The sequence below is a fragment of the Canis aureus genome, chromosome 32 (assembly GCF_053574225.1).
Source record: "Canis aureus isolate CA01 chromosome 32, VMU_Caureus_v.1.0, whole genome shotgun sequence".
NCBI lineage: Eukaryota > Metazoa > Chordata > Mammalia > Carnivora > Canidae > Canis > Canis aureus.
In genome coordinates this window covers 6,184,256-6,205,168 of record NC_135642.1, presented here as the reverse complement: position 1 = coordinate 6,205,168, position 20,913 = coordinate 6,184,256, and the positions used below count along the sequence as shown (strand labels likewise).

At 40.6% G+C, this 20,913-nt stretch overlaps 1 protein-coding gene across 1 annotated transcript in view; it reads left to right on the top strand.

Annotated features, from left to right (window-relative positions):
• Nucleotides 1-20,913, top strand: part of RYR3 (ryanodine receptor 3) — a 513,451-nt gene that overhangs the window by 199,323 nt on the left and 293,215 nt on the right. The window contains exon 3 of the mRNA XM_077880434.1: nucleotides 769-876. Within this exon, the coding sequence (XP_077736560.1) occupies nucleotides 769-876 (108 nt within the window). The remainder of the gene's footprint in view (nucleotides 1-768; nucleotides 877-20,913) is intronic.

Genomic DNA, 20,913 nt, shown 5'->3' with positions numbered 1-20,913 from the left:
TTCCTATCTTACAGGGTGGTCGTGAGGATTAAGGGAGTTAATATGGTCAAAGCACTTAGAACAGTGCTTGGCACAGAGAATGTACTCAGTGAGCAGTAGCTATTACTGGTCAGTATGGAGCAAAGGCTGTCTTTAACTGTTGTTGAGAAATGTGCCAGAACGACCATGAATATGATATCACCTGAGCACATAGTAGAGTGATTGTCCTAGGGGTCATCAATTCCTATAGTTTTGGATATTCCTTTGTTCAGACCTATCTTTGTGTAGCTCTAAATTCTCTCTGTCACCCCTTTTTATGCTGCAGTTTCCAGGTTTTTCTTAAGTAAATAGACTCCCTGTCATGGTCACTATTGTCCAGAGCTGCATTGTGGTCTGTCCATTGCCCTCTTACAAATTATTGTGGATGAGGTCCCAGTGTCTTTCTTCCTTTGGTACTGCTTAGGCATTAGTGTGGATCAGTGTACCTTTCCCTTCTTCAACACGGCTGTGTGTGTGCACTTCTCCTCTACATATCACAAGCCACACTTAGGTTGCTCCTGACACCTTGGTCACTGTGTCCTTGCAAATTAGGGATTTTCTTCTTTGCATCCTTTAGAATCCAGCTTGAAACCCATCCTACCTTGAATAAGGAGAAATCTACCTTCTACATTCCTGCTCATTCATCCATCCACCTATCACTGATTCATAGGCTCTTTGCCCTTGAGGTTGTTCTTGTTTGGTCCCCAGCTGGTGTGAGCAGGTATTCTCATTCTGGTTTTATTTCCACAGTACGTTCCTCCAGATCTCTGTGTCTGCAATTTTGTGCTGGAACAGTCCCTGTCTGTGAGAGCCCTGCAGGAGATGCTTGCCAACACAGGTGAAAATGGTGGTGAAGGGGTAAGTACCTGATTCACATTCCTGGTGGGTATTGGGACGCAGCACAGCCTGGAAGTGCATGCTTCATTTCATTCCTCCAGTTCCAAACCAGGAAACCTTCAGATCCTTGAGCTGATCCACCTAGAGATACTAAATCTTTCTGTGTTTAACTCTTAATGTTGAGCAGCCTTAATTCTGAGTCCGTTGATTAATCAGCTTCCACCAGAAAATGGAAGAGATCACCATTGATGCTGCATGAGCAGGGCATAGGACATTGAATCTACTCCCCCTTCCCTAACCTGTAACTCACCAGGAAATGTGAGGAGGGTGTTGAGAGGGAGGATGCCAGTTAGGCAGTTATTTTTCTTGGAAAAAATTCATCGGAGATTTATGACTGCCCACAATGAAGTATAACTAGGTTATTAGCAGTTTGGTGAGGATTTCTGGTAGAATTCAGTCTTTGACTCCCAGGGCTCCATGATTTCACTCATGATGAGAAAATATAGAGTGGTCTTGAGTTTCTATTGTTAGTAGAATGGTCCTAAGTATTAAACTGAGGGGTTATGCTCCATACCTCTCATGTCAGAATGGCTTTAATCATAGACTTTGGACTTATTTTGACTCTTTCTTTCCCAAATGACCTACATCTATTTATATCCATGTATTATCAGCTATTTTAATTCTGTGACCTGAATATCTCAAATCCAAATCTCTGTCTCTATCTCCCCTAGATATTGCTCTAGATGGCTAGACTCTGTCTTCTATATTATAGCAGGAGCTTAACTGCTTTGATTTCTCCTATACTTATCCACCCTCACCACCATTTTTTTTATTCTATTCTATTATTATGTTTTTTCCAAAATACAGATCTAATCATTATACTTACCTGTTTTAAAACCCTTTGTCTTCCCATTACCTTGAGAAAAATTCCAAATTCCTAAGCTAGACATAAAACCCTTCAGGATTTGTGAGCCCAGTCACTCACCACTTTCCCCCAGGCACTCTGTGTCCCAGCCATTCCGAATTCTTTTGGCCTCCTCAAATATGACAGTGCTCTCTTGCCTCTGATCATGTGTGTCAGCTCTTCCCTCCATTTAGAACAGCTTCCCTGTTCCCTCTCTTCCCCTGTGTAATGGGAACTTCCCTCTACTGCTCATTCAAGGAGCCAGTTTCAGTAGTGGATCCACTGAGAAGTCTTTGTTGAGCCCACAAGTCTGGGATAGGTGCCCCTGCAGAGCAACAGTCAGTAAATAGTTCTCCTCTTTCTGTACTGTAATTGCAAGTCTGATTTCCTGCATCTAATACTGGGGAGTAAACTGCATGTAGGTAGAACAATTTGTAGTACGTAGCACAATTTATTCTCACTTGACTCCAATGAACTCATAAATAATAAAGAAATGTTTCAGGGATCCCTGGATGGCTCAGCAGTTTAGCACCTGCCTTGGGCCCGGGGCATGATCCTGGAGTCCTGGGATCGAGTCCCGCATCGGGCTCCCTGTGTGTAGCCTACTTCTCCCTCTGCTTTTCTTTCTCTGTGTCTCTCATGAATAAATAAATAAAATCAAAAAAAAAAAGAAAAAAGAAAGAAATGTTTCATTTATGGTAGAAGAAATGATGACCAAGGACTCAAGGGAACCAGTACATGTAGGTCATCTTCCAGCTCGTAGTGTGATCTTACACAAGAATTATCTCTTGGGCCCATTGTATTCTCACCTATATAATTAGAATGTTTCATTAGTTTTCTAGGATCCTTAACACCAGTGTTTATAATTCTTTGCTCTTTTGGTTTAAAATAATATGCTTTTGTCAGCCACCTCAGAATAGCTTTGTTTTGTACTGGAGAGCATTAACACAGTTGAGTCTTTGTTTTTTGCATGTTCACTGAAGTCTGTGTCACTTCCCTCTTGCATTGACCTTAGTACCAACGCTTTCCTCTATAGGCATATATCTTTCAGCTCAGTGGAACAAATCTATTTTTAATTCCTGATTCTTTTTCCAAAATCAGCAACTCCTCATGTATAGACCTCTTTGGTGAGGGGGAGCTGATTGATTTGGAATATTAGCACTTTAAGTTTCAAACAAGATCAGCTAGACTCTGCCAACTTATGGCCCAATGACAGAAATTGGGAAGATAGAGAGAAGCAATGTTAACTGGAGAATTATCCCTTAGGCAGTCTCTTATCCTGTTTTGTTTGAAAAGTGTATTTAAAAGGGCTTCTTTTTCATTAAGCTTGTGTGTTTCAAGAAGTTCTGTGCATGACAAAGTAAATTCAGAAATTCTGGTTATAATTCTCGCTTTTCTTAATTGCCATGCACTTAAATGATAGTCTTAACTTGGTTTGTCTTAAAGAATAAATAGCAATTCATTTTCCAAAAATAATGTAGATATCAACTTGATAAGAATGAATACTTAATTTTGGAACATACAAATAAGACCTACCTTAAATACCAGCCCTGTTGTAGAATTTTACTCAATATAATTATGTATTTCAGGGGCCATCTTTAATTTGCCCTATTTAAAAACCAGTATGTTAAATCTTTCTGGGTGATTCATTCTTTTTAAAAACTTGAGTCCACAGTAAAGGATCCATGACATTTTTATTAAATATTCATTGGATAACAATAATCACCAGGTTGGGTCAGACTCTGAAATTTCCCATATATGTTGTGTTGACTTTTTGTGCTATTTTACCAGACAAAGAGAATATAATAGTTCTCATCTTGACACATTTGCTATCATCATCATCATTATCATCACTGACCAGCCATCTTAGAGTTAGAAGGAAGGGACTTGGAAGGAGAGCTGGAATACTGATAGGAAAGGGAACTCTTTTGAAATTATTAAGACGTTATTTGTTGCTAGTTGTATGAACTAGTCACCTGGCTAACAGCATTCCAAGAGGCTATGTAACCCTCTTGGAATGCTCTCACAATTCCATCGGGCTCTGGATCTTTATTATGAGAAATAATATTTTAATATAACCTCTTAAGTCTGATTGTTTTACTTTCTTGAAGTGATTTCTGTGCACATTTACCATTAGTACTTAATTTAATTTTAGACGATATTCAGCAGGGAAGAAAAACGGGGGGTGGGAGGAAGTGAGTTAACATGACAGACTATAATGATTCTCTGGGAAGCCTGGGGATGTTTGAGTGGGATGATGTTTCCTTTCTTTGCCAGTCCATTCTGTTTGGAAATAGGCATTTACTGCTTTTAAATAGATATTACTTTCACTAATGATTATGACTGCCACCAAATGGGATGCTTTGAAGAGTGTAATTTTTCCTTCTAGCCATAAATTGTTCCTCGTGTGGTGTGTCTGTTCACTGCTGTGCAGCAACTGAACATGTTTAAAAATGACTTTGGTTGTTTGTTTATTCATTTGATCATGTGCAGAAGTATTTTTGCAAGGATTTACAATTCTACAGCACTTCCCCTTGCCAAAAAAGAAAACAAAGGTGTCCAGCTTTGTTTAACAACAAGAGTTTCTTATTGAATCATCCTCAGCTATAGCGAGTAGCCTTTCAGCTTTATGTTGAAAAGGAGAAAAAATGAGGCAGAGAACATGCGGTGCCCCCCACAGTCCACCCTAGCTGAATTCATCTTTGGGTCAACTTGACTCTGATTAAATCCTGTCTGATTTTATTCTGGAGAAAATCACCAAGAGAGAGATATTTGACATTGTGGCCAATTAAATGGCTGGAGTTGGAAGTAAAACCCCTGCATACAAATATTAAAATATTTTCACATTTTTGTTTGATCAGGCCTACAGTATGTGAAATACCCAGCCACTTTCAGCAGGACATGGCACTAAACGAGATGTCACCATTGACCTCTGAGCCCTCAGTCCCACCGTCCCTTACAAATGACTTTGATAGAGGGCAAGCAGCATTGGTAGTGAAAAGAGCTGTCTTTAGAGCCAGATGTGTTTTCCCTCCAGGCTATGTGTATCAAGTGACCTTTGGGGCAAATTATTTTTCCTTTCTGTACCCTACTTTCCAGATCTTAAAAATGCAACCTACCTCATAGTATTGGGTGAAAATTCAATGATTGCAATCTTTACAAGTGCAGAAAATATATACTGGTTCCTCTTCATCTCTGCCCTACTCCCTTCTTTCACATTCAGATACCTCACAGGAAGAAGGCCACACTACATGACCGGGTGCAAAGAACTCCACAGAACAAGTGGGTTTTGACGTGAATGGACATCATGTTTCTAAAAGTGAAAGGCCTTGATTAACACAATTACCAGCTGCACTCCTCCTGATAAGGGCTCTGGTTTTCTCTAAAACTTGACTTAATCATTGTTAGACTTCTACCACTTAAAAAAAAAAAACCCACACACAAACATAAAATGCATTAATGTTATTGCCATATTAATGTTATACTTTAGATAAGACAAAACACATAACATCATGAATGCATAAAATCATGCTTTGCTTTAGGTGCTGTATTTAGTCTAGAATGCTCATACACAATTAGCCTTTTAACCTTGACTGGGAAGTGTGACCTGGAAAGATAATATTTCTAGAACGACTTTTCTCACAGGTATCCTCACTGGGATGTAGTTCTTTAATTTCCCATAATGCTTATGTGATAGTCCTAGTAACCCTAAAAGGAGCATCAGGTTGCTTTCATTTGCCCTGTCTCTAGAGTGGGACTACTACATGCAACACAGCTGCTAGAGAAATGTACAAATGTGGTATACATGGTTGACATGTCTGAGTGATGAGCCTGTGCCTTCTGAGAATCTAGGGGTTGTCTCCTGGCACTGTGTGACCTTATAATGGGCAGTGACACTTAATCTTACATTACACTGTCTTTGTGTAAAGGTCGTTAAAGTACATTTATGAGATACTTAGCTTGTGGTCAAGTTTAGGACGTTCATCCATTTTATAAAGTCACAGAAAGATAATATCATTTAAAAAGAATCTGTGAAAGATAAACATCTACCCTGAGATTGTTAGGTAATGAACGAATCAAAACAGGTGCTGATGAGGAGAGTTAGAAGCCCCTCAACTAAAGTTTGAACTTTAACTGTGCCCAGACTTAGAGATCTTGTATGAATTCATCTAGAATGAAGAACACCAAGAGGATTCTTACCTCTTGGTAAGGAATCCTTGACCCTGGGTTCCCACCATTTCTATATTGTAGAAGGGATATCCCATCATCCAGATTTAGCCTCTCAATCTGAGGTTTTTGCCTTTCTTTAATAGTTGCCAGAAAAGAACCAGAATGAGAATTGATTTTGGTATCTGTATGGAAAGGGAACAAGACTGATGGAGGAACTATGTACACAGTTCTAAATAAACGTCATCCCGATTGACATTTTTTTAAAGACTACATTTTTTTTTAAGATTTTATTTATTCATGAGAGGTAGAGACACAGGCAGAGGGAGAAGCAGGCTCCCTGCAGGGACCCCAATGCAGGACTCAATCTCAGATCCCGGGATCACACTCGGAGCCAAAGGCAGACGCCCAACTGCTGAGCCACTCAGGCGTTCCAAAACTACATTTAAGAGAAATTATTTAATAAATAAAATCTAGCACTAAGCATTAATTACACCTTTAGAAGGGTGCATAAGATTTCCTTTGGAGAAAACTACAAAGTCCCTTCTGCAGGTATTATGATCTGAGTCCTAGGACCTGCCTGTATGTGCCCTAAAGCCAGAGCAGGCAGGATACATCAAAATGGCCCCATTAGGCATTCAAATCTGAACTTTCTTTGCACTAATCTGTAAAAGCCACTGTCTCAGGCTCCCTGAGCCCCTCTTCAATGCCCACACCTGGGAGTCCACTGCCGCCACAGTTCGAGTGCCTGTGAGGTGGCTCATCTTGGGGAAGTTCCTCCCCCTGCCTACTGCCTAACTAGAGTAGGATGCCTTGGCACTAATTTCTACTTAACTTGCCCCTGCTTTTTCTTTTGAAGTGGAGAAAAATAACTTTCTGATTTGGGTTTTTCCCTTTCCATTATAACTTACAGCTGGTTGTCCATCCCTGCTACAAAAATAATATTTTTGTATTTAAAAAATAATTAAACCTATTTGATGAAATAGTTCTTACATGTGAAAAAGAGCTTGGGGAAGGTTATATGTCAAAAACTACTCTTTAAAAATTTGTCCTGTGTATGGAACTGGAGGGTATTATGCTGAGTGAAATAAGTCAATCAGAGAAGGACAAACATTATATGTTCTCATTCATTTGGGGAATATAAATAATAGTGAAAGGGAATATAAGGGAAGGGAGAAGAAATGTGTGGGAAATATCAGAAAGGGAGACAGAACGTAAAGACTGCTAACTCTGGGAAACGAACTAGGGGTGGTAGAAGGGGAGGAGGGTGAGGGTGAATGGGTGACGGGCACTGAGGGGGGCACTTGACGGGATGAGCACTGGGTGTTATTCTGTATGTTGGCAAATTGAACACCAATAAAAAATAAATTTATTATTAAAAAAAATAAAAAATAAAATAAAAATCTGTCCTGTGTTAGAGTTCACTCAGGGTGGAGGTAGCCTGTTGGAGGGATGAACCTGAGAGACAGGTGAACCACCTGTACAGTACTGGCGTTGCCAACTGGAAATTCGATTGTGCCAAATCTCCGAATTCCTCTGGGCTTTCGTCTCACCCTCTCTAAATACTGACAGCATTTAGATGCAAAAGAGCTTTCTCTCCTCTCTGAAGGTCCCCGTGCACCAAGTGAAAAAGGAAAAGGATTGCTTCCTTACTTCCTCTGGTGTGTCCCGTTGACTGTAGCCTATCACTGATTAGCTGTGGAAACAGTAGCCTGTTTGTGTTACCACTGTTCCCGAGACCCTGGCTCCCATAATTTTAGGTAGAGTCGAATCGATGTGTTATTCTCTTTCTACCTTGGTGTGGACCCAGAATTTTCCAAACTCTTAGATGGCAACTGTAAAGTATGAAGTGATGACTTTATAATTTTTTTGAGACCTGAATCCTCTACAAATTTTCCTGTGGAAGAATATGGGAGGTATTCTGTACCTTTGACAGAACTTCTTTCTTCGAAGAGCCAGACATCGTTTTTAGAAATTATTATTTAATTTTTTAATTAATTATAGTTAAAATTTAATAAATTTAAATTTAATAAAATTAAATTTTTTAAAAAAATTTAATTTTCAGAAATTAAACAATAATTTCTGAAAGGCCTCCAAACTAAGGTTTTAATATATTTTTTTCACAGACCAAATTATCATTAGACATATATCCTCTTTCTTCCTCCCTTCTTTTCCCCTTTTTACAGTTCTCTCACATTATGCCATAATTTTAGGATTTTATGCTAATACAATGGATTTTTATGTTTCTCTGATAAGCTGATACTTATGAAAATGTATCCAGAATAACTCATAATTCATTTTTGAGCTGGCCATTTGATAACCTATCCAATTAAAATATGCAATCTGGAAGACCTTAGCTTATGATAAGAAAGTACCTCTTTGGCTTAAAAAAATCAAAATGATTGTTTGTAATATTTCTAAGAAAAAGGAAATTCCAAATTTGCCTGACATGGGTACTGACCATTTTCTTTGGGTGGATTTTCTTATATAAATGTAATTATGAAAAAGTCCTGTGCACTTAGACTATAGCATGCTGCTTGCTGTTTCTTGATGACATCAGCACTATACTGGGGGAAAACAAATAAAAGCAAACTTCTACATCTAATACCACTGCTAACATCCAGCTGAAATCACCACACACTCACCAGGTGGGAAATCAACCCCCCACCCGTTTATTCTCCTGGGTTGTGTTTTGGTTTGGTCTTGTTTTTTTCCCCCTATAGCAAGCATCCAAAGATTCCTCAAATTACTTGAAAGCTTTTGGCAAGACCTGCATCCACTAAAATATCCATTTACTGTCTTGTTTTTGATTTTGCTAGCTCAGTGACCTATCGGAATGGGTATGTTATTCACTTTTTTAATATACATGTACTTTGCATGGACAACTGACTTTAGCTTATTTGTAATGAACTGGGCTTCTCATGTGTGAGTGTTGAGGGCAACTTCCATCCTTTGTGCCTCCCCAATTAAAAACACAGCCCTGCACCACACACTTCAAATCTCATGGAATTAGACGTGGCTGCACACTTCAAATTTCATTGCCAGGCGGCTTGTTAAACTGCTGCTCTGCAATTAGAGAATGGCTTGCCTGTGGAGTAATTTTTCCCCCCTTTAAGATATTGAAAGTGGTCTTTTGAGTCTTTTTTTTTATTCTGCATGTTGTCTGGATGGCCTGTGGCCGTAGGTTTGAACTTGGTCAAATGACATAAGTGTGCAGCCTTGCCTTCATGCCAGCTCGCTGCTCAGTGCCTCCACCCTCTCCTAGTGCCATCATGCGATTCCAGCTCTCCTGTAGGGCTGGAATTCATCATACAAATGAAGAAAGCTAGTTAGCCTTCCTTCCTCATCCAACATCCCCAAAACAAACCAGCAGAAAAATGAAATGTTCCTTTCAACGATTGAGAATAACCCCCATTAAGGTTAACTAGCTTTTTACATTTCTGCATACCCCACTAGAAGCATTTTCCAGTGAAAGAACCCATAGGATGAATTTTTAAAGCTCCTGATGATCCAGTCCTCCTCCCCCTTCCTGAATACAGAGCTTCAGCTTTAGTGGAATTGCCTTTTCTTTGGAGGAACTTTTTTCATTCTGAGTTGAGGGGGGAGGGGTTCGTTTATAGTGGATATGGCTTTGTGATTCTGGTGTTTTACAAATGTGATAACATTTAGCCTTGCTAATGTTACACAAACCCTGGAGTTCTTTCCTTTCTCTTGCTGTCTCTTGACCTTTAGCACTCTGTTAGTCTAGTCTTGTCCTAATGACCTCCATCATTTTAGAAAGCTTGAGCTTCTTCCCTATGGCTGGGCTAAAAGCCGTTCCTTGTGCTGTGTTTTGTTTTTTACATTTTAATTGCAAAAAAAAACCCCAATCATTTTTGCTAAAGTTTCTTAGAGAAATGAGAGGGATTGGGGCATCTAAGCTTTCTCTTGCCCATGCTGTGTTCAGTAAATAGTTGCATTTTTAGGGGTGAGGGTGTATTGATGAGAGTTTTGCTGAATTTCTAAAAAGTAACTGTTTAGTTGGGGGGCACAGGGGCAGAGATGGGTTGTAAAAATGGATTTTGGCAGAATATTTGGGAATGTGTTGTAATTCTAAATTATAAGATATTTGAATTTAGTGGACTCTTTTGTGTTAAAAACTCTTGCTTACCTTTGAAAATGAAGCACATTTGGAATTCAAGAAATCCTGGGAGAATAGAAACCTTTCAGTTTATTTATTAGGATTTTCCTTTGATCACATAATTTACTACTTAACAGCTACCAGTGTTTAAATTATATATTTGTAGGGAGAACTGAATGACCTAGAAAAAAACTCCAACTTCTTTCCATCTCATGAAAGTACCTGTGTGGATATTCTGGTGAACAACAATTAACTTAGTACCAAGAAATCCTGATCTCAACTGGCATTTCAATCCTCCGTGGAGTAAAAACCCTGTGGCTAGCACCCCAACCCCATGATCACTACTGTTTAGTTTTAGAACGGAAGAACCTGGACTTTTGACCAAGTGGGAAAGAAAGTAAGAAAGAATAAGAACAAGAAGATTAAGGGGAGGGGCCCTTGGGGTAAGAGACCTCATGCTCTGCAAAGGGGACTGGAATAGCATAACGATTCTGTTTTTAACTGTACTCCCTGTGCCGGTCCTTAGGCTGGTGCTGAGTGGGAGAGAGGGAGGGGCGGGCGTGTTGCTCTGGTGGGAGGGGGTATAGCACCTGCTGGAGGCCATGCTGGGAGTTCCGACCTGTGTGCGCCACTCTGGCCCACGTTGTGTCCATCTGTCAGCAAAATGTGGCCTCTGACCTACATTAGCGGCTCTTAGACATCTTCAGACACTATCCTGGGACCCGCGTCTGCAGTAGGAATCAGGATTTGAGAGTAACCAGGAAATTAATTACAATGTAGGAATTGTTTCATTAAACTAACTTCATGAATGGAAAGATTTACCTTTTAATTTTTTTTTCCTTAAAAGATTTATTTGAGAGAGCAAGTGCACCTGTGTGTACGTGAGCAGGGGCAGGGGCAGAGGCGGGGGGAGGGGGGGCGGGGAGAATCCCAAGCAGACTCCCTGCTGAGCGCAGTCCTTGCGGGGCTCAGTCTCTCCACCGGTTGAGACTTGAGACTTGAGACCTGAACCGAAACCAAGAGTCAGACGCTCAGCCAACTGAACCCCCAGGTGCCTCTACCTTTTTAAAAATTTTCTATGTTTATATCTTTTTGATAGTTTTTATAGTGTAATGGTTATCCAGTTGGTTTATTTATTGGCTTATTTATTTATGGAAATTATAGTGATAGTGTAGGTGACAGCTTTCTTCTTTATATTTAAAAAAAAAAAATGCCCTTACTGGGCAAAACATAAAATTAGCAACCATGTTGATTATCACTTGGCTCCTGGTGTCGCAACTGCAGCAGCTTTGGACTTTGCAGCCCGTAAAGCCAATTCTTACAGAACTCCCTGTTCTAAGAGTTCACCCAGCACTGGACATATGTTTTTACTTAAAAGCTGTTGCTTTACAGACGTTTGATTGTGATGAACCCCGGAGAGTTGGCACCCTCGTTGGTTGCCATTCCTCACCTCATCCTTGGTGGGTTACTCCAGGTCTTACCTGTGTCACTAGGGGGAGGCATTCAGTGTTTCTGGGCACCAACCATGCATCCTTTGTCGTCATCGAGAGAAAAGAGGAGGGGGCAGGTTAGTAGAAAGGTCCTGGTCCCGCGTCCTTAATGGCAGGCACTCAAGGCTGGGCTCTCTGCCCCCATTCCTCTGTTGCTCGTCTGCCTTTGTGAGGTGGAAGGTGGGAGGCAGGGGAGGGAGGTGGTGTCCTACACAGTGAACTAAGAGCTGTTCCCATGTCACTGTGGCCTGTGCCAGACATGTTTTTGCTGAAGAACAGCCTTTGGGGATGGGCTTGGGGAGGTGCCAACTCTTCCGTGTTCCCCCCAAGTCCTGCTCTCCGGGTAGGACCAGTGGGACCTGTGAGGGAAATTCATGGCAAAGATTATTCCTGAAAATACCTGTGCTCATGTCTTTGGTGAGATATGAGAAAGGTAAGTTGAATGTAATACTTAAAAAAAAAAAAAAAAACCTGGAAAATAACTATTTTATCTACACATTAAGTTGACGGTTCTTACGGATTTCCAGAACTATTGCTGGAGTATGGAAGTCTTCAAATGTCTCCTCAGTGGGTGCAGGTAAGGGAACCACAATTGCTGAGGCACCTTGAGTCAGCCAAGCAGAGATTTGTGGCACTGACTCTCCCCAACCTGATGTGGCACTCCCTGTTTGCAGCTCAAGTACAGCTACAGAGGAGACAGGAACAGGCGTTTTGCCCCTGTTAGTCTACAGAACTGGCTCCCCATGAGAGGACCCTGGCTACTTTACATCCTGCCCTCATGGGGTTTTCCCATGCCAGTTGTTTGCAAAGCCATATCCAATTTTAGGATTTATGCACATTTTGGAAATAACGACCTGACGTGGTATAATATCTCAAACTCCTATTCTTTTCCTTCAGCCTTGAAGTGGATCCAATAGCATGTTTCTAGAGATTTCCAATAATGGGGACAAGGGAGGGTGAATTTAACAAGGTGCATTTCAGTATCTCTTGCTCTGCTCAGGGTTGTCAATTTTGTGGTGGTGTTGATGGCCTGTTCTACTCCCACACCCCACCCAGGGCTTCCCACCGCCCACCCCCCAGGGTGGTACAGAGGGCCTGGGGGCAAGTCTAAATAGCAGAAACCACAATTCTCTGACCTCAAGCAATTGAACTGGGTTACCAGGAGGATGAACAACTGCAGTTTCCCTGCCTCATATTCCTTCCTGGCAGCCACTTGGACGTGTGAAGCAATAGTGATATAAAAATCCATGATTTATTAGCTGTGCTGTCATTCAGTGAGAGAGACGGTAGGACGGCAGTATTCCCAAGGCCTCTCAGAATGTAGCCTCAGATTGACCTATTTATATGGAACTCAACTCTACTTCCTAGTCTTTTTTTTTTTTCTTATTTATTCATGAGAGACACACAGAGAGGCAGAGAACACAAGCAGAGGGGGAAGCAGGCTCCCTGCGGGGAGCCCAGTGCAGGACTCAATTCCAGGACCCCAGGATCACACACTGAGCCAAAGGCAGATGCTCAACCCCTCAGCCCCCAGGCGTCCCTCTGCTTTCTAGTCTTATAAACTCAGTCTTTACCTAGAGCACAGATCTCCCCCAAATTCCTTGTTGTATCTTTCCCCAGGTGGAGCTACCTAGGACATGGTTGCTTCACCTCTAACATTCTTTGCTTCATTTGCTGTTTTTTATTAGATTGAGCTGTTCCCACAGCAACCAGGAGCAGTTAAGTTCCTCTGTTGAATTCTGGTCCTGACAGGTCCAGTTCCAACTGATCTTGTTTCACCTCATTTTTGTGCTTACAGGAATGCAAAAAAACTCCTCAGATCTGCCAGTCCTTTTCCCCCATTTGTCCCTAAGCACTCGTTAACTTGTATATTTTTAATGGTATTTATTTATTAACTTCATTTTAATTTTGTTAATGGACCTTGGTATCTTTCTTTCTTGTGGATAACAGACATCATGTGACATTTACCCACCTTTGCATTTGTCTTTCCCACCGTATCCCTCGTATAAGAGGAATCTCTTTGTATCTTTCCTTTTTTATTTATTTTCCCCTATAGTAACCTACTAAAATATTCCAACAGAAGAAAAACAGTTTAATTTCTTGCATGAAACCATGTTAAGAAGCTCCAACCTCTTCTGAAGAGTGATGTCACAACTGCTTATCATGAGAAGTGTGCCAAAACAATCAGGACACTTCCATGTTTGACATTTACCTATGTTTTATCCAGTAATAGCTACTTTGATTTATCTTCAGGTTCTAGCACAGAACACGGGTATGTCTAGCCCCAAATGATGCTGTTTTTAAGAAACATGCCTGTGTTTAGCCCTCTAAACCAAAAGACTTTCGTATCTGTAAGATCTACTCTAAATGCACTCACTTGATCTGGGAAGGGAGTCTTGGGCTGAATCCACCTTTTCCTCTCACATCCCAGTGGGTTCCAGTGCAGGGGCAGGCTGAGACAACACCCTACTTGCAATGTCCCCCAACCTCCTCGAAGCTAGGGCCACCTGGCTTCAGAAAATCTAGCCCATGAGACCTTGCCCACCTTTCTGTCCCAGATGGAACCCCTACAGTGTTTTCAGACTGGATTTTTTGTTTAAAGGTAATCCCCATGGTAGTTCATCAGTAAGGGATCAGTAAGGGATTTCTGTTAACAAATCAGTGGCAAGAGCCAAACACATAGCCAGAGTCCTCCCGCCTCCTAAACAGCCTCTATTCTGTGTCCTTGTTTTATAATCTAGTGATTGAGGAATGACCTCAATATAGGATGATCATCATTTGAACTGAGATGACTTGAAAATGATTGGAAACCTAACCTTTGGTGACCTTTCCCACCCTGTGTCACCCCATTCCTTGCTTTAGCATTATCTTAGTAAACTCATGTCTCTGTCCACATACCCTGCGTATTCCAAAACACAGTCACCATTTTCTCTCTGATGCCCAGATGCCTTCTCTGGGGCAAAGGGAGTGGTGATAGCCTTCTGAAAATCACTGCTGATGTCTTTGAGAGCATCCTTGCCTCAGTGTGGCAACAAGGCTGCTCAGACCCATCTTAAGTCTTCTGTCACAAATGTGAATTTGGATGACTCTGGTTCCATTTCATGGAGAATAAGTCAGAGACCAAACTCTCACATTAGGGATGCATATTCCATGCATATTGTGGAGGAGATATCAGCAAGATACCAAAGGCGGGATTACTTCAAACACTTTAGTGATACTTTATTTTTATGAAGAACATAAAGATAACAATGACTTACCTAATTCCAGTTTCAGTTTTTCAGTTTTTCCTGCCTTATATGAGTCCTTATTAAACTTTTTTTTCTCTTTGAGGTAACAGATTTCCCATGGTCTGTAGCTATATTGTACCATGCCATGCTTTTTCCATTTATTCAAAAAGCACTTTTGAAATACCTACTGTATGTCATTTCCATTTTCTGGTTACAGGCACCATTTTCTAGCATGTTAAGGAAGCTCTTCCTTGATTCTTCAAGTTGCATAAGCAGTTACAGATGAATATTGATTAGCAGGTAGTAGTAGGTTACCAGGAAAGTTTATAGCTGCCTTGGCTAAAGGCAGTCCATTTGTCCCTCTGACCTTCCCTCTTGCTTGGGATTGACTCTCTTAGATAACCTGTTGGCTTTTTCTGGCTTCTGAGGGGGTGGGGAATCATTAATCAGCAGCAGTCTTTCCCAAAGTAATAAGGAAAGCAGCTACGATGTGTGTGTGTGTGTGTGTGTGTGTGTGTGTGTGTTTAAGTTCTGTTGAGATAAATGGACATTGACATACAGCACTGTGTGAGTTTAAGGTACGCAGCATAATGACTTGATGTATATATACGGTATCATTACTACAGTGAGTTTAGTTAATATCTGCCATCTCATATAGTTACAAAAAATTTTTTGGCTTTGTGATGAGAACTTTTAGGATTTACTCTCTTAGATACTTTCAAGTGTACCATACAGCAGTGTTACCTAGAGTCATGATGCTGTATGTGACATCCTCAGATCTGATTTATCACGTAACTGAAAGTCTGTCCCTTTGCCCACCTTTACCTAATTACCACTTCTGATAACCACAGATCTGATCTGTTTTTCTATGAGTTTGCCTCTTTTTAGATTCTATATAAAGTGATACTATACAGTTTTGTCTTTGTCTAATTGCCCTCCCTCAAGGTCCACCTATGTTGTCACAAATGGCAGGATTTCCTTCTTTTTGTGACTGAATAGTAAACACCACAACTCCTTGATCCATTCATCTGTCAATGACACTTAGGTTGTTTTCATGTCTGGACTATTGTAAATAATGTGGTGAACGTGCAGGTGCAGATATTTCTTCAACATAGTAATTTCATTTATTTTGGTTAGATACCTAGACGTGGCATTGCTGAATCATGCAATGGTTTTATTTTGAATTTTTTGAGGAGCTTCCACAGTGGGTGTACCAAGTTACATTCCTACCCATAGTACACAAGTGTTTCCTTTTCTCCATACCCTCGCTAGCATTTGTTATTCCTTGGAGTTTGTTTGTGGGGTGTGTTTGGTGGGGGGAGGGGGGTGGAGGGGGATGATAGCCATTCTGACAGGTGTGAGGTGACATCTTATTGTGGTTTTAATTTGCATTTTCCTGATTATGATGTCAAACACCTTTTCATCTATCTGTTGGCCATTTTCATGTTGTCTTTAGAAAGATGCCTAATTGGGTCCTTTGCTTATTTTTTAATTAGATTATTTAAGGTTTTTTTGCTATTGAGTTGTCTGAGTTCTTTATACATTTTGGATATTAATTCCTTATCAGTTACATGATTTACTAATATTTTCTCCATTCTTTAGGTTACCTTTTCACTTTGTTGTTGATTGTGTCTTCTGCTGTGCAAATTTTTAGTTTGATGTAGTCCCGCTTATTTTTTATTTTGCTGCTTGGGCTTTAGGTGTCATATCAAAAAAAATCCACCGACAGGACCTATGGCAAAGAGTTTCCCTTATGTTTTCTTCTAGGAGTTTTTATGGTTTCAGGTTTTACATTTAAGTCTTTAATCCATTTTGAGTTTATTTTAGTGAGTGTTGTAAGACAGAGGTCCAGTTTTGTTCTTTTACATTTAAATATCTACTTTTTCCAACATCATTAATTGAACAGACTGTGTTTTCTCCATCAAGTATGCTTGGCTCCTTGACAAGTATTAGTTGACTGTGTATGTGTGAGTTTATTTCTGAGCTTTCAATTCTGTTCCTTTGGCCTATGTATATCTGTTTTTATGCCAGTACTGTACTGTTTTGATTACTTTGTCTTTATAATAAAGCTTAAAATCATGAAGTGTTGTGCCCACTGCTTTGTTCTCTAGCAGCATTGCTTTAGCTATATAGGGTCTTTGTGGTTCCATATAAATTTTAGGTGTTTTTTTCCTACTTCTGTGAATAATGCATTGGAATCTTGATAGGGATTGCATTGACTCTATAGATGACTTCAGGTTGTAGAGACATTTTCAACATATTCTTCCAGTCCATGAACACAGGATACCTTTACATCTGTCTGTATCATCTTTGGTTCCTTGTGTCAATGTCTTATACTTCTCAGTGTAAAGAACTTTCTACCTCCTTGGTTAAATTTATTCCTATTTTTATTATTTTTGGTACTATTGTACCAAAATGAGACCTTTTTCTTTATTTTTCAGACAATTCATTGTTTGTAATATTATTTTCAGCACCAAGTCACCACATTACATTGATGGTAACTACCAACCCCACTGGGAAATGATTGATTGGTTTTCCTCCAGCCATCAAAGGAGGCAAATGTCAGCCCAACTGAAGTTTAGTTTTATTTTTTTGGTTCAGATTGTGAACCGTATTCCATGTTTCTGAGCTGCTCCCCTTGTCCTCTCACAGATCACTGTTGCTAATTTTAATATCTCTCCTTTTCCCTTGCCCAACAAAGCTGCTCTTGCAGCTCAAGGAAAGTTGGGTTTTTACTGCCATTCTTAGTAGGTTATCCTTCCAGTGTCAGTGTGATGAATTTACTCTCTGGACAATGGGGAGAAAAACAGATCTGATGGTTCTTGCTCTATCTGTTTCCTGGCTTCCATTCACAGATCAACAGAGAAGAATTCTTTTTAAAAAACAAACAAAAAAACACTTTTATTTTTCTCTTCGACAGAGAGCTAATTGATGACTAGGATACTTAGACCTAAGCTAGATCTCTGCAAGGTGGGCTTTTGAAAGCCGTGTAGATATCACTGCTCGAGTGTTGAATGATTCAGAGCATCTCTCAGACACACCAACCTTGCAGACATGGAAAAGTAAAACATCACAAATTATAAAAATTTTAAATTGTAAAATCATAAATTGTGAACATTGTCAATAAGAATGCAAAATGTTGAAGTGCACCCTCTGGGTCAGGGGACCCATAAAGCACAGAAGCCAGAGTGAAAACAGAGCAGAGGTGACTGACTAGGGGGAAGAATGACCCAGCAGTAAGAGAAGAAAAGAAAAAGACCTTTCTACTCACCTGTTCTGTTCTTTGCCTTAAACTCTGTTTTTTCCCAGGCCTGGTGGAGTCCAGGCTAGTGGGGATGAAAGGCTAGAATATGGATGAGGAAGTTCAGGGAGAGTGGCACTGATTTTTGCAACATGGTGAAGAGAGGCGGTCTAGGGGTGGCAGTGGTGGGACTCACCACACATATGTTGCAGTGGGGGTTTTTGTCTTTCCACCTATCACAGAGTTGGCAGCAATACTCAGAGAAGCACAGAAAGTCAGTTTTTAGTTTGACCAAAGCTATCAAGGACAAGGGGGAGCAACCATATTTGTTCTTTGCTTTAGTGGGGTTCTGGAGAAATGCTAAAAAGAAAATCAGTCACAGACCCAGAAGGACAGTTCTGAGAACAGAGAAGTACTCACTGACTGTAAATATCCTATAAATTACTTGGATGAAGGCTCCACTGTGGCTGAGGAGTCCCAGAGGGGTGATTATCAAGACTGGCTGTACATCAAAGCCACCTGAGAGCACAGCCCCCTGCACTCATTCTCATTCTCAAATGAGAATCTTAAGGAATGGCGCAGTCTTTTTGTGCTTTTGGGGTTTTGTTTGTTTCACTTGCTATGTTTTCATTTTTAATGTTTTACTGGTGATTCTAATAGTTAGCTGGGTTGAAGATTATTTGTCTGGAATCAGTCCATAAGATTTTAAAAGGTTTGTGCTCTTGTTCTCAGAGCAGAACAAATTGAAGGTATTAGGGGCACCTGTCTTCCTATCCTTACACAGGCTATATACACACGGAACTCTTAAGAATCAGCTTCTCCACCCAAGACCACTTCATATACTTCAAGGAAAGTGTGTGTGTGTGTGTGTGTGTGTGTGTGTGTGTGTGTGTGTTTTGCTCAGATATATGGCCCTGGGCATATTGTATGTATATAGAGAGAACAGGATTAATTGGTCTCTGTCCAGCAAGACCATAATTGGGGCTGGTACAGGAAATGAAAAGACATTCACAAGAGAGAAAAAAATAGGTTAAGGAGTACAGGAGAAAGAAAGGAAGGAGGATCAAAGATCAAAATAGAATTGATTTCATTTTCAGCCTCTTAGCCCACATGGGTAAAAGTGTTTGCACACAGTAGGATTCAATGGCGGTTTTATGATACAAAAACTTACTCCTATTTTATTATCCATAAAATGAACAGGTTTTTTTTCTTAGAGAAATAGATTAGATATAGTGTTTGATTTTTCATGTCAAGGTAATCTAACCTTTCAGATGTTAAACGCTTGGTAGAAAATATTCAGGGTACGTTAGCTGGGATGAAAGGCCATGATTGGGCAGAGAGCTTAGTCTTGACCCTGTGTGGCCATGGGTCCTCCGTTTCATCAGAGGTCAGAGGAGTGATGAGCATGGGTGGTTCAAATAAAAACCAGAGCAGGGACTGGAAAACAAATCTGACAGTTGGGGTTCTTTTATGTAAAGAATGAAGTTGATAATGTCAGATTCTTAGAAGTCTGTTAGTCTTCTATGGGACAAAGGGGGAAATATGAGTTCAAAGGAAAAAAGATAGTTGCTTCACCTCTTTCCAAAGTATACTTGCCATCAATCTAAATGTCATTACTACCCTGACAAATATCTCCTGTCAATTTGTTCTCTTAAAAGATACCATAAAAAGAAACATGTGTTAGAGCTGCCATTCTGGCTGTCAGGTTTCCCTGGGAAATCTATGTTCAAAGAAAAGCACAGATGTATCTAGAATGACCCTCTGCTGAATTTGGAGGCATCCCAACAGCCAGTTCTTTCCCCTCCATGGAAAATGCTTATCCTCCTGTTTCAGACACATGTGTTTGTGAAATGCTGGCCCTGGTGGGAACCTCACAAAGCAATTGGATTTTTTCCCCAAACTGCATGGATTGGAGAGGGGGGAGAGGAAATGATTGTACACGTCTACATAGATTCTCATGGATCAAAAACTTATTTTTAGAGACTTGAAAGGAGAGATTCCTCAGTTGTCTTCAGCTAGGTGTTCAGAGTTTAAGTCTGTACCAGGCAAGGACTCTTTTCTTTCATGGGTTTCAGTGCTCACAGGAAGAAGAAATTTTGGGTCACCACAGAAGCTTCTCTGCAATCCCCAGCTCACCTGAGCCATCTTTCGGATTTTATTTACTAAAACCCATGTGAGATTTGGGCCACATCAGTGTAGGAGGGGCTTTTTCCTGGAACAGCATACCTCCCTGCTGTGCAGCTTCTAGCCTTAGATGATGCTCATGACCCAGAACTTAGTTTCTCAAATCAGGCTGCGGCCTTTCATCTTTTTGTACTGAAATACTTCCACGTGGCTGGGAAAGTTATGACCTGAACAAAAATGAGATTGCCAGAGGCTTCCCACCCAGGACAAATAATTTGAGGTGCTTTTAAGAGGGCAGGTTGGCTGAATGGAATGAATTCTAGACTGTGGGAATGGTAGATTCAGCATTGGTGGTAGGTGTTGGGGATGGAGTGTTGGTTTTGATTATCCTCCCTACTTAAAAAATGAAATAACGGAGAATAGCCTGTTTTTAGGCATAGCTCTTGGAGGGTTCTGTTCTTCAGGCCTGTGATGTGAGATGAAGAGAGGGGAAAACACTGAGAGTATGGGAGATGGGGTTCCCTAGAGTCCCACCTCCCTGCTTACCTTGCTGCAAGAGCACTTAGCAGAAGAGCAGTGACTGCCATAGGCTTTCAGCCAGCCGTTTCTCTTGGGGGTCCTGTTGCACCTCACAGCTTCTGACACGCAGGCCTGTTTTTCAAAGGCAGCTGAGGAGACTGCCATGGTCACTGAACTTGGGAAAGTGGGGCTGTCAGATGGTACCCTCTTCCTCCTCTTTCCTAAACTTCATTAAACTTCTATTTCATTATTTCCATTTTTAACAA